The 13,700-nt window shown below is 34.1% G+C and overlaps 4 protein-coding genes across 4 annotated transcripts; 3 read left to right on the forward strand and 1 right to left on the reverse strand.

The window, feature by feature from the left end:
- Positions 1-2,845: 2,845 nt before the first annotated feature.
- LOC18102215 (probable CCR4-associated factor 1 homolog 9) lies at positions 2,846-4,051 on the forward strand. Its single transcript, XM_006379296.3, has one exon. The coding sequence runs from the start codon at positions 3,110-3,112 to the stop codon at positions 3,941-3,943; it is 834 nt and encodes a 277-aa protein (XP_006379358.1). The 5' UTR covers positions 2,846-3,109; the 3' UTR covers positions 3,944-4,051.
- A 1,219-nt stretch (positions 4,052-5,270) lies between these two features.
- On the forward strand, positions 5,271-5,936 carry LOC7460073 (transcription repressor OFP13). Its single transcript, XM_002313563.1, has one exon. It carries the CDS (start codon positions 5,271-5,273, stop codon positions 5,934-5,936), a length of 666 nt encoding a protein of 221 aa, XP_002313599.1.
- Positions 5,937-7,965: 2,029 nt separating this feature from the next.
- On the reverse strand, positions 7,966-8,523 carry LOC7474914 (transcription repressor OFP6). The gene has a single exon (XM_002312795.3). The coding sequence runs from the start codon at positions 8,521-8,523 to the stop codon at positions 7,966-7,968; it is 558 nt and encodes a 185-aa protein (XP_002312831.1).
- A 3,743-nt stretch (positions 8,524-12,266) lies between these two features.
- On the forward strand, positions 12,267-13,579 carry LOC7460072 (uncharacterized). The gene is made up of 3 exons (XM_002313562.4): positions 12,267-12,632; positions 12,890-13,081; positions 13,189-13,579. The coding sequence occupies exons 1-3, from the start codon at positions 12,369-12,371 to the stop codon at positions 13,345-13,347; spliced, it is 615 nt and encodes a 204-aa protein (XP_002313598.1). The 5' UTR covers positions 12,267-12,368; the 3' UTR covers positions 13,348-13,579.
- Positions 13,580-13,700: the final 121 nt, after the last annotated feature.

Consider the following 13,700-nt stretch of genomic DNA (forward strand, 5'->3'; position numbering starts at 1 on the left):
TCCCACGTTGTGGAAATTTAGTCACAGGATTGAATTGTCACAATCACCCGACTAAGACCTAACTGAGAAAGGGGGCCGGAACTAGCAAAGGGTGGAACCATCCCTAATCGTGATAGCCTGACCAAGATGTTCAGCAAGGTGAAGTATATGTTTGTTATTGTATTTAGGATTTTTTTTTATTTAAAAATATATTAAAATAATTATTTTTATTTTTAATATTAACATGTTAAAATTATCAAAAAAAAAAACCCTTGAAAATGTATATTAAAAAAAATTGCTGTCCTGCATATTTGGCTGAGGGAGCTTCAGTACTCTAACCAATATATATACGGACGCAATGTGTCCCGGATAGAGCTAGAAAATAAAATAAAATTAAAAGAAGCTAAATTAGAAGAATTATTCTAAAAAAACTAAAATTTTAATTGTTTTACTATTAAACTATAAACATTATTAAGATTCATTTACTAATATTGAATTGATCTAAGCTACCATAGAGCTTTTCATGGATTGTTTGTGCATGAAAGGGTTGTTTGCTGATATGATTGATAATATTTTTAATTAAAAATACATTAAAATAATATTTTTTATTTTTAATGTTAACTAATCAAAATAATTGAAAATTACCTCAAAATTATCCATTTAATATTTTTTGAAACAAAAAATAATTTGAAAAACAATTTAAGAAATAAATTAAACCAAAAAACAAACATATCTATGCTTTTATTTATAATCATATCTATTTTTTAGAAAGATTCCAAGTGTTAATGAGACTTAGAATGACCTGCCTGCCTTCTCATTTTTTATAACCAAAAAAGAAAAAATTAATGCATAAGGTTAAAAAAGAATTTTCCTTGTGCTTTTGAAGACATTTTTCAAGATTTCAACCGCAGGCTACTTTATATTGTTTCAAATTTATTAGTACGAGCAGCATCGTTGATTAAATAAATAAAAATTGATGAAGAATGAGTCCTCCATTCGTTTGGAAGATACCTTGACTCATGAAGCAACCATATTTGAAGAAAATAAAATGATGAAAAGCCACCAGAAATTCAGGCTTGAGCTTGACCAAGTACTGGTCAACATTTTTTAATTGGATAAGAACACTTCAATACCATTTGATCATGCTAGCTAATTGATTAATCACTTGTTGGTAATTAATTACCTGTACAGCACCTCAGGGATATAGATTATCATGGTCATGGTTAGGCTAGAGGCCATGGTTTTTGTAATTTGTTCTGTTGGATTAAATTCTCTCATCACGCAATTCCAATTACTAACAAGTTTTTGCATGCATAAATAGTTTAAATCTAAGGTTAAAGTCCTAGAAAAAAAAACACAAGAAAATTATGTTTTGTTATAAATACATGAGTTAAGTAGAATAATGTTTAAAATATAATCAGAGTAGTATTTAATTCTATCATGACGTAGTTGTTAAATCATGGCTCAATCCAATAGGTTGACCTAGAAAATTCAGGATTCTAAATTTAATTCGGATTGTATTTCTAACTGAACTGATAAAATTTTATTAATCCATTAGATTCTTAATGATATAGTTGATCTAATTAAATTAATCCAAACTTGATTACATCAACAACAAGAAAAATAATAAGATTTATCTATGAATTGTTAGAGAATAGTATAAAGCATATCTTTTAACATCACCTAAAGGTTTAAACTTTTGGATTGAATTGATTATTTGACATAATATCATAGCCTTGATGACCAAGCGGTCACGAATTCGAATCTCATCATCCTCATTTATTCGATAACAACCAAGCATAATGTAGTGTGCATCTGTGTAAATTTTAAGATTAAAATGCTTTTACTCGAAAAAGTATGTTAGAGAATAATATAAATTATATCTTGTGATATCATTTAATGGCTTAAACTATTGGGTTGAAATGATCTTTTAACATGGATTAACCTAACAACCCAAGAATCCAAGTTTTTTTCGAGTTGATTCATGATTAGGGTCGGGCAACCTTGAATAAAAACATCATTACAAGGAAATTGACATGATGTTAACCAGGGTGTTACTAACGTAGTAAATATGGTTCCATGTCAATGACGAAAGAAAAGGGGCGATGGAGAGACAATCACGGGGCAATAATACAGCCACTAGCAAGAAAATGTCCGAGAAACCCAAGCGGCATGCACAGAAAAAAGCAATGAAAGCCCGAAGCCAACAAGAAAAAGAAGAAAGTGAATGCAGTCTGCAACGCTCCGCTCTATGTAATCATTGGAAAAAAACACGTAATGGCCCCATCTCCTCCTCCTTTCTGTGTCTCTGATCAGCTCCCACTTGATCCCATTACACAACAAGAGTGTCAAACGTACCTACCTACTTCTCTGTAATCTAGACACCCACCTAGGTACATTGAAAATGGTCCAAACTCCAAGTGAACGAGCCCCTACTTGCCCTGAAATAAATAAATAAAATAGACACTTGACCTTCTTCTAATCACCGTCATAAATAGTTAAATACACGGCATCCTTCCATGTTTAATTCTTTGTAGTATTAATAAATATGTATGTTTTTGGTTAGATAATATATCCTTAAATATTGTTTTGTTTTGGAAATGAAACTAGCAATTAGTTCTCAAAATTCTTAAAAATCAAACAATATTAATTCTCTTTTAAAAAATATAAACAAACAATATTTACATGTCACTTTTCAAAATTGTAAACTATTATCTTTTTTTTAAAAAAAATTTGTATCTCTTAATTGCAATAGCATAACGTTAATTCAAACATAAATAAATAATCAAGAGTGTCCTAGCATGTATCAAAAGGATAGAGATAAAGGCAAAACTCAAAAGTAGTAAATACATGATAATAATTAATAATGGAGGAGCCTCATGTGGACCGAGTCCAGAACCGTTACTTCCCTTAGTCAAATTGCGAACGCGCTGAACCTTCGAAGCCATGCACCAACACTGAACCAGCCAGCCCTTCTCGCTTTCCACGCAACTCCCACCTTCTTTTTCCCGTATATATCACCCCCCTCTCTCACGGTCTCTCCATATCCTCAGCAGTTCAACAAGAGCCAAGATTTTTTTTCGCTTCACTCCTCTTCTCTCTTTAATTATCTGTTCCTAGCAAAAAAGAAATGGAAGATAGCAAGGAAATTGCAATTCGTGAAGTTTGGTCGTGTAATTTGGAGTCGGAATTCGAGTTGATTAGTGAATTAATCGTCGAGTTCCCGTATATATCAATGGACACCGAGTTTCCTGGTGTTGTTTTCCGACCACCAGTGGACCCCACCAATAACAGGAATTATTTCCGACAGCTGAAGCCGTCGGATCATTACAAGATCCTTAAATCCAACGTTGATGCTTTAAATCTTATCCAGGTGGGTCTCACGCTTTCCGATGCAGAGGGGAACTTGCCCGATCTGGGAACTGGAAACCGGTTCATCTGGGAGTTCAATTTCAGGGATTTTGATGTGGAGCGTGATGCTCACGCTCCGGACTCGATTGAGTTGCTGAGGCGACAAGGGATTGATTTCGGGAGGAATAGAGAGGAGGGGGTTGACTCGGCGAGGTTTGCTGAGTTGATGATGTCGTCTGGGCTTGTCTGCAACGAGTCGGTGAGTTGGGTTACTTTCCATAGCGCGTATGATTTTGGGTACTTGGTGAAGATTCTCACGGGCCGGGACTTGCCGTCTGGGTTGGTGGAATTTTTGAGGGTGTTGAGGGTGTTTTTCGGGAATAAAATTTATGATGTGAAGCACATGATGCGGTTTTGTAAGAGTTTGTATGGCGGGTTGGACCGGGTGGCCAGGACACTGGATGTGAACCGGGCGGTTGGGAAATGTCACCAGGCTGGTTCGGATAGTTTGCTGACATGGCATGCTTTTCAAAAGATGAGGGATGTGTTTTTTGTGAAAGATGGACCGGAGCAACATGCTGGTGTTTTGTATGGATTAGAGGTGCTTTGCTAGAAAATTACGTGCGTGATTTACGCATAGATTATCTGATTTGTTAAAATAGAAATTTGTAAATTAAGTTGATGAGACTTGGAAAATAATTAAAGAAATTCTCTTGAGGTATGCTACTATTAATTCGTTGATTATGGTTATTTTGATTCGTTGACTCGGTAAGTCAAGAAATAAAATGATTTTTTTTATTATTATTATTAAAAAAAAAGCATCCCCTGTTTGATCTTGCATTTCCCTTGACACCATTTGTCAAATGGTTGACAAGTCCACACTCCACGCTGTTTTCATTTTGAGTTTCTTCGGCCTTTTTTTCTGTTCTTTTTTATTTTTCAAATTTCCAAATTTCTTCTACAGCTATGGTTTAGCTATTTGATGGACTTTGGGTCTCTTAGACGGGCTCCTTTATTATTGTTTAGTTAGGTCTGTTTTGTAAGTGCAATGCTGAGCTTCAGCAGGCCCGTAATCATCTTAAGGTCTATTCATTTTTAAAGCCCATATTAATTACCTGTGCGTCTTTTGACTACAATGGCAGAATGAAATGATCTCGTGAATGAAAATTTGAACCAGCACTGGTATAAAGAACTACCTTACAAGGTGGCTATTAAAGTGATCAGTGATGCTATGTATTCACTCATAAGTTCTTGAGTTTGAATCTTAAAATCAGAACTTAGAGAAATGCAGGTGGCTGATATAGGAAGATTTAATCTCCATTGATATGTAAACTAATGCCTGACAGCGTAAACAATATTGGCTGTGAACCAAGGAGATCCTTAAAGGAATTTCAGAAGGCTTTATGATCATTTCAGATGTAGATAACTGTAATGGTTCTCATGTGTTCATGTTGTAAGATCCACCTAAAAGTAATTAAATGCTAGCAAAAACATTGTAAAAGCGGATTATGATGAATTATTGTCTTAAGATCATGTGGTCGATCCACCCTCAGTTCATACATTTTTTGTTGACCTACCAAATGACAGTACATCTGGTAACTTATGATGACTGGCTATGCCAGCCAGCTCTTCACAGTTGCCACCACATGTTGCTGCATTACTAGTTTCTGACTTGATTATACAGTACAAGAAAGTACTGGTCCATCAGACCAAGACAGTCATGCTCTGTTTTTTATTGAGAAGTGGGATCTACTGTACAAATCTCTTTTGTGAGGTTGCAGTAATGCTCATCATGGAAAGCTCTAAATGATCTCCTGCTTTCCATCCAACCACAGCAAAAGATGCATCTTTTACAGTTAACACACTTGATCCCTATATATGCAACTTGAGAATAGATATAGAGTGCATGAGTGAGATACAGAGACACAAAGGTCAAGAAAATGAAACTCCCTTCAATCTTTAAGAAACAAGAAACCAATTTTGTTTCATGGAAATGGCCACCGTTCAGTATTGGGACATTTCCATTCCAATCTAAGGTGAATGCTTTAAAAAATTTCTACTTTGCTTTACGTGATGCAGCCAAGTTCATGACAATGCTGAATTCCTCATGGTCACAATCAAAGACTATCTCCTTGACGCCCAAGGAATCTAAAGAGGACTCGCTGGAGATTGCTGTTAATAAGGCAGTGAGATCAGAGAGGTTGTTCTTCGAGCCAGGTAACACGAGTTCAATACTAGATGATCATAACGATGAAGCTAGCAAATTCCCATTCCCTGAATGTGTAGCACTAGCTATGGAATCTGAAGATCCTTATGAGGATTTTCGCAGTTCAATGGAGGAAACTGTTGAGACTTGCGGATTAAAGAATTGGGAGGATGTAGAGGAGTTATTGGCATGGTATTTGAGAATGAATAGGCAGCAGCATCATTGCTTTATAATTGAGGCCTTCGTTGATCTATTTTCTGCTGCCCCACCGTCTTTTTTTTCTTGCCCTGTTTCTCACAGTGACTCTGCTTCATCTTCAAAATCAAAAGATTTGTGGATGATTGAAGCTAAGAGGTCACAGCCAGCTATGGAAAAGGGGAAAAGTCTAAAGAATTGCTGAAGTTATGGTTCTAATTAACCAGAAAACTGAGATAAATATCGTGCATCTAATTTTCAGTGTAGAAGCACTCATTTTGTATGTGTACTTCTGCGAAATAACTGGATTAATTACTTGATATCTTTAAAGAGTTGAGGAATCAACTCACCTCCTTCACTTTTTTTTTTAATTTTTCTTCTTGTATTTTCTATTTTTTTATCTCAATTCCATCGTTTAATATTTATTTAATTTTAAATTTGTCCTTATAGATTATTTTAGTTTGCTTCTTATAAGATTATCAAAATATCAAACTAATATCATAACATTTGATTTGCACTTGATTTACGAGTTTATATTTTTATTATTATATAAAAACTATTAAACTTAATAAAAATCATAATATGAATCATGAATTTAGTGGGTTAAGCCATGAAACTCGAATTAATCAATATTTTAATATAAAAAATTATAAAGCCAATTCAGAATCAATTAAATATTAATAGATGAAATTTAAAAAAAAAACAAATAAAAAAAAGTTAATACAAATTTAATATTAAAAAATAAAAATAAAAAAGCCATTAACGATAGCAAGGAGAGCCATCAGCCACCATCACTCAAGTTAATGAAGCTCTGGGTCATTGTGGTTAGGCATCCTGGTTTTGCACCATGAAAATGCATGCCCTGAAAAGTGATAATTAATTATAATAAGAATTAAAGAATGGTACGTTGAAGACAATACATTAGCATCAAATCATGCAGAAGAGGACTTTGAATCAGATAGCTTGCGTGCAATTAATTATAGATTAATTAAAATTACGTTTAACAGGAATAATTTTCAACTGATATTTTTAAATCCAACGCTATAAGAGATTTAGGAATGAGAGCAGATTTCTCTGTCTAGCTCAAAATTAAACTAGACCTCCCAATAAACATACAAAAAGAAGAAGATGAAAATCATATTTAAAATTAAGGACACATTTTGGCATGGGACTGATGAACATATAAAAATGGCCTTTTTGTTTCTCACTTTCTGCAAGTTTAGGAGCCAGATTAACCTCCGTTTTCTTTTAGGTTCCAGAAACACAAAAACTGGCCGAAATCCTTTAGCATCCGTCACCGGGCGGCATCACAAAACCGCCACTTACGCCATCTAATCATGGCCATCTCTTCACAAGCTCAGCTATAGATAGATGGAGTTATCTGAGATTGATCAGTTGGTGCTGTGATATTTGTTAAGTAGATGTGGTGGTGGTTATGGTGGTTCATGCGACAACTGGTAATGGTATCAATGAAGTCAAAATGATGTTCAAACACTCAAAAAGGTTTTGGAAATCCTGTCTTGATTTGAAGAAATATAATAATAAAATAAAGAGCAGATAGATTCTAGGTGCCCAGGGAGCTAGGTGCAGGTTTGGTGGTTATGCGGAGAAAAAAAAACTTTTGACATTTTCTTTTCCATGGGCTAATTACATCTTTGATTCAGAAGATCAAGAAAATCTGAAACAAATTGGATCTTGTAAAATGTCTTTGAGAAAACAATGCTTTTGAAGAATAAAACACACGTCAGGATTGATTCGGATAAAAACCTATATTTCTCGATCTCTTGATCAGTCACGAGTCAACTGTGCCAGTAGCCTCTACCATATAAAAATACACAGCAACAAAGAGATTGCCAACCACTGCCATTAAAAACAGCACAGCTAGCTATAAATGCTAATGTGGGATATGGTTATTATTATTTACATAATTTGTACACAGTTGCAAGAAAAATAAAAACTCACCAGCTGCCAAAGCATTAAACAAAATAAAATCGAAACAACCTTGAAGGTTCATCTCTGGCATCTCTAAGGTTTGGGCTTCTTTCTTTATTAAATATTATAATCTAAGAATCTCATATCCATCTTTTCTCCACTAGAAAGCCCTGTTGCGCCCCCTGATCTTGACCAAACCCTACCGAACACTAATCAAAGTTTCCCCATGTGAATTCAATGCCTTCACGTGGATTTCACGCGAGCAATTTCCATGCACAGCTAGGATTCTTTCATTTTTTGACTCACATGAACTGAGCACAGGGTTTCTTGACGATCCTCTTCGAGATGATCTCATTCCAGATCTCAGTGAAAGCTTGAACGATGACGCTATGGTGGCAAGGAGAATTCAGCTCCAAGAAGCAGTTGAGGAGTTCTTCAAGATCATTTCTTGAGTAGATATTTTTCTCCACGACCATTTGCAACATGGAATGCTTGAAGTCTTGAAATGGGTCGTTAGAATATTTCACCACAGCAATGCTGTCAATAATCTTGGATGCTTTTGGATCGGTTTCAGATTCGGAGTTTTGTGATGATGAAGTGTTGTCTTTGTTCAGAGTGATAGTGGTTGAGGTGTAATCTTCTTCTTCATTGTCCATCAATGAGAAGCCTACACTTTTGTCACAGGAGCTTGAAGATGAACAATTAGGGTTTGGATCTTTTTGGGAAATTGAGGTTCTGCAGGGTCTAGGTCTAGGTTTTGGTATCGGCTCGTATACATCTGAGAGTTTTGGCCTGCCACAGCCACAGCCTGCATTGGATGCGAGTATGGTTTGAAGGGTCTTTTTCTTCTTTGAAAACATTGAAGAGAAGAAAAAACAGAAAAAATAGAGTTTTGCAAGGTTTAATATACTGCTAGGATCGAGGCTGGAGCTAGGAGGTGATCGATCTTGATAAAAGTCCCTTTCAGAATTAACTCTAATTAAGGCCTTTGGGGACTAGAGAGAGGGGGGGGAGAAGTTGTTTTTAGATAGATAGAGTCGTTTTCTTTAGTGTTGTTGAGAGAGGAAGGCTTTTATTCCTATTAGTTCATTTAACTTAACTTATTAGGGGCGAGAGAGAGGTAATGAGCCTTTGTGAAGGGACTTTGGCATTTTCTAAAATGCCTTTCTAGAAGCATTTTTTTTAAATGGTTTCTATTTTCTCATGCTAATTAAACTATAATTGAATCAAATTACATGCTAGCATATATATATAATCAAATTATTAAATTAGATGTTTGATTTTGATTATTTTTTTTAAATCAAACTAAATTTTGACTTTATAGATTAACTTATCAAATTAATTATCAATTTTAACGAGATTAATTTTTATTTAGTTTAATTTAAAGTCAGACATGAATTAAATCTTAGATCAACAAGACACCAAGTTCTTATAGACTCATACTACTTATCATCGTAACATGTTTGGAGAAGTCAAAAGCACTATAGTTAGAGCTTCCTTGGCATTTTTAGATGGGTTAACCAAATCAAATCTATGTACAATGCCTATAGTAAAATCATATTAGGTGATAAATTAACTATTGATGAATGGTCCCAGGATTCCCCCACACGAAATTTCCGTTCCATGTGACATGAATAGAAAACTATTTGAGGGCTTTGAATTGGGATTAGCAACTAGCAATCAAGCCATGAGATTTGCTCACCGGCGTTCTCAATTCATAATGACGATGACTTCCATATATAAAATTATATATTGTAATTAATTTGGAATGATTACAGGTAATTTGATGCTGCAACTTGGACAAATTCCCTTTTTACTTCTTGGGTGTTTTTAGACTTGTAGCTAGCAAGATCGACATTATTGTATTGATCTCCTTCGTGTTGATATATAGATAAAACCTAGCTACGTACCCCTTTGAGACAACTATCACGGAAATGGGGATATAACCTCCACGCTCAAGATATAGCTAATTAATTGGATGTGAAAGGTCATTGATCAGGAGCCTAACAGGATTCTTGTGACTCGACTTTAATTATAGCTAGCTAGGTCAAGTATGAACTACGCCTGCTAGATCGATCAACGAACTTGGAATCAATTTAAACCATACCATATATTAATTTTGGGACTAATTGATGACATGAAGGAACTCCATATATATACAGCTAGGTGCAATGTTTTGTATTCAAGTTTATCTTAAACATTATTTAATTTTTTTTTAAAAAAAAAAAGATGTATGCATCCAGTACCATGGCCATTTTTATTTTTTTAGAATAAGATCAGATACGATTTGGGAAGATATGATTTTTTTTATGATTAAGAAGATCAGTGAAGCCAATGATCAGAAGATGGCTAGAACAAATTAATCACAAAAAAAAAGGAACTAGAACATAAAAGGAAAAAAAAAACTATCCTCCCTGATTAGAGATTAAGAAACTGCCATGCACAATAATGGCAGCAGAGAAATTGTTCAACAACAATTACTAAAGAAACCGCAAAATTCAGCACATGAACTTAAAATTATTGCCACAAGGAATTCTGATTCGCTGGAAATTAACGTCAACGAAGACTTATCCATGAGAATTCAAAGAGTTAAAACATATGACTAACTAGACAGCATAAATTGCTCTTCGTGTCCTATCAAGAGAGCATGTGTAATCTTCCCAACTATGTTGCTGGCTGTTGATGAACTTCAGACAAGTATTCATAGGAGATTAACTTGTTCCAAACGTGACCCCGAAGGTATTTTCTTGAAGCAGTGGTGGTGGTGCTTAATTATGGTTTGAGGCGTAGGTTGTAAATAAACCCATGCAGCCTTTTGGACTGGAAGATTGCTTATTGCTATCTGCTCAGCTGATTGAACAGTACTAAAACCACCTTTTGATAGAGAGGACTTGATGATCCCATGGCTTTTGACACAGAAAATCAAGTCCTTTACTGCAGTGTACGTACGTAAAGGGTAGCGAAGGAGAGCTTAGATCAGTACTATACGATGGTTCTTCACGAAGCGCTCTTGGAAAGCTATAATTGCTTTTAGTCTTGGCTATGAAGGCAAATCTCTTGGATCGAGTTGGAGAGCATTTGGTGTTTTTGCTTTGCCATTGTTTTGGTTCTTCTGAGAAATGTGGAGAATTTTGAGGTTAAAATAAAGAAAGTAGGAAATTAATGAGGCTTAGGAAAGATCACCTTGGATATATAGAATATCGTATATTCTTTTAATTTAATTTTTTTTTTTGTTATTAATTTCAAGTTTAGAATTTGAATATTCTCAATTTAAATCACAATATTCCATGCATATTCAACCATGCATAAATATCCACGTAACATAAAAAATTAAGATAATTTAGTATGAGCTCATCCTTTTTCTTTATTTAACCTCGGAATATATAAATTATCCTTAATATATAATTAAACTATCTTATCGATCATTGTGAAACTGACCTCGATATATATCTCTCCCTCTCTCTCACGTTGGTTATTTATTTTACAATTTAAATCCCTGAATTGTCTATAGTTTCCTTTATGAGTTACAAGATTTGTTTTTTATTAATTAATTACTAGGTTACAAAAATATCATATCTTCCTATTTATCTCCTTTATTTTTACTTTTTATACTTGATAGATATAAAAAAGATATAAATATTTTTTTGTTAGAAAACAAAAACATAAAATAAAATGTCTTCTTAACAATTCTAGAATATTTTTTTGTATTTTCAAAATAAAAAAGATAAAAATTTTATTATCTATATTTCTTCTATTTCAAAATAGTAAATTAATATAAATATCAGAACTCTTTTTATCCTTTAATTCTTCTTAATTTCAGTATTAATAAAAGAATGAAGGTTTTTTTTAAAGAAAGCAAAGAAATGAATTTAAAATGGAGAAGGATCTAATTAATTTCATTTAAGGTAAAACATGTAATTTTTTAAAATCTCTCCTTTTGGAAATATTGGTGTGCTTGTGCAGCTGCTACGTGGCCCTTCCCCTGGCCATATACGTTTTAAAAAGCTAGGAGCCACAATGACCGAATTGTTCTCGAGCTTAACGAATCAATTTTGTTGGGCCCAAAACAAATACTCACTAGCATGTTTCATGGATTAGGTAAATTAACCTAAATAAATTCATATTTTTTAAAAAAATAAACACAAAAAATAATATAATTTTTTAAAAACAAATCTGAGTTTTTGTACTAACTTGCCTCTGTCTATATGCTGGGTCTGTAGTTTAGTAAATCAATTCATAAGTCGAGCTGGATTTCATATTGCATAACAATTAATTTAGCAAAAAGAAATTTAGTAGTTTAATTAAGAATTTTTTTATTTTTTTATTTTAAAAGTGTTTTTGAAAAAAATTAAAAAATACTGATATGTTTTTAAATCCTTTTAATATACTGATATCAAAAATATTTTTTAAAAAAATATTATTTCAATTTATTTTTAAATAAAAATACTTTAAAAAACAATTATTTTATACATAAAATCATTGAATTTGTCCAAAATCTTATGTTTTCCAAGCCCATCTCAATCCAGTCCACTACAAAAAGGCAAAGAAAACTGTGAGGGGTAGTAATGTGATAAAGATTTTCAACTTTTTTCTTTTCTTTTTTCCAGTAATGACCTTTCTTGATTGGCTTAGGTCCCCGATAAAATCTCCTTTTTTTTGCTGTTAAGTTCCAAGAATTTGTGTCACCAGTTAGAACTTAAGAGCAATGGCAATGGCAACAACAACTCTGCAAGTGCAGCTCCCTCCTTTCTCTTCTGCTTCTTTCCTGAACAACAAAAGCTTCAAGAACTACTGCTGCTCTACTTATATTCAACCTTCCAATTCAAGTTTTAAACGCCTTCAAACTAGAGCTATCAAAGAGAAAACTGAAGAGAGGGAAGCCCCATCATCATCATCATCATCATCTTCTTCTTCTTCTTCTGTTGAGGAAGTTACCAAGAAGTATGGTCTTGAAGCTGGTCTTTGGAAGGTAGGTACTCCCTTCTCTAAACTCTTTTCTTTGCTCTATTTTGTTTCAATTCTTGCCTTTCTTGATTTGAATTTTAAGTGCCCATGATGTGGTTTCTTGGTTTTCTTTACTTTCTTTGCATAAATTGCGGTTAAAGAAAGTATAATCAGAATCCTTGTTCTAGCAAAGCTCTATTTTTTTCCTTTCAATTTAGTGTCTTTGCCTATTTGTGGATAAGAAACTAACTGGCCAAACCTCCTTTTCTTCAAAAAATGAAGATATTCAGCTCAAAAGAGGAAGAGAAGGAAGAAGGTGAGAAAACTAAATCCAAGGGAGATCAAGCTAAGGAGCTGCTAGCAAAATATGGAGGAGCATACCTGGCCACCTCAATTACTCTGTCCTTGATTTCCTTCTCCCTCTGTTATGCACTCATTAGTGCTGGCATTGATGTTCAAGCGGTGCTGCTGAAGGTAAAAAACATCTATCCATGAAAACATAAACTGGACTTGGGGTAATTTTTATGTACTGGAGAAGGAGTAATGGATTTGGAACTGGTTATTGTATTTGTATTTTGCAGGTGGGAATTTCGACTGATGCAAATGGGGAGAAAGTTGGGACATTTGCTTTGGCATATGCTGCACACAAGGCTGCATCTCCGATTAGGTTCCCCCCAACTGTAGCTCTTACTCCCATTGTTGCTGGTTGGATTGGAAAGAAAGCTGACAAGGAGAAGTAAATCATCTGGCCATCCTTCAGATTTAGCATACAGCATTTTGTTCCTGGTCTAGATTTGCTATTTTTCTTTGATGTCAGTGATAATTTTCGTGTAATACTCCTTGAGAATGAGACAAACTTTTATAGTGGGTTTTTCTTTTATTCAAACTTGGACCTTGCATGTAAATCATATTCAATATGCAGGCCTGTAGCTTGGAACAATTGGAAACAAAATCTTTGAATTCAGATCTTCATCAATCCCCCCCAAACGAATTATTTCATAGTTTTTCAGTCCCTTAACTTTGTAACTAGCAAAATGACCAGAGTTCCCCTACTTGTGTCATAAACACTGCCAAACATTGGAATTTAGGAATC

Source organism: Populus trichocarpa, chromosome 9 (assembly GCF_000002775.5).
Source record: "Populus trichocarpa isolate Nisqually-1 chromosome 9, P.trichocarpa_v4.1, whole genome shotgun sequence".
Lineage (NCBI taxonomy): Eukaryota > Viridiplantae > Streptophyta > Magnoliopsida > Malpighiales > Salicaceae > Populus > Populus trichocarpa.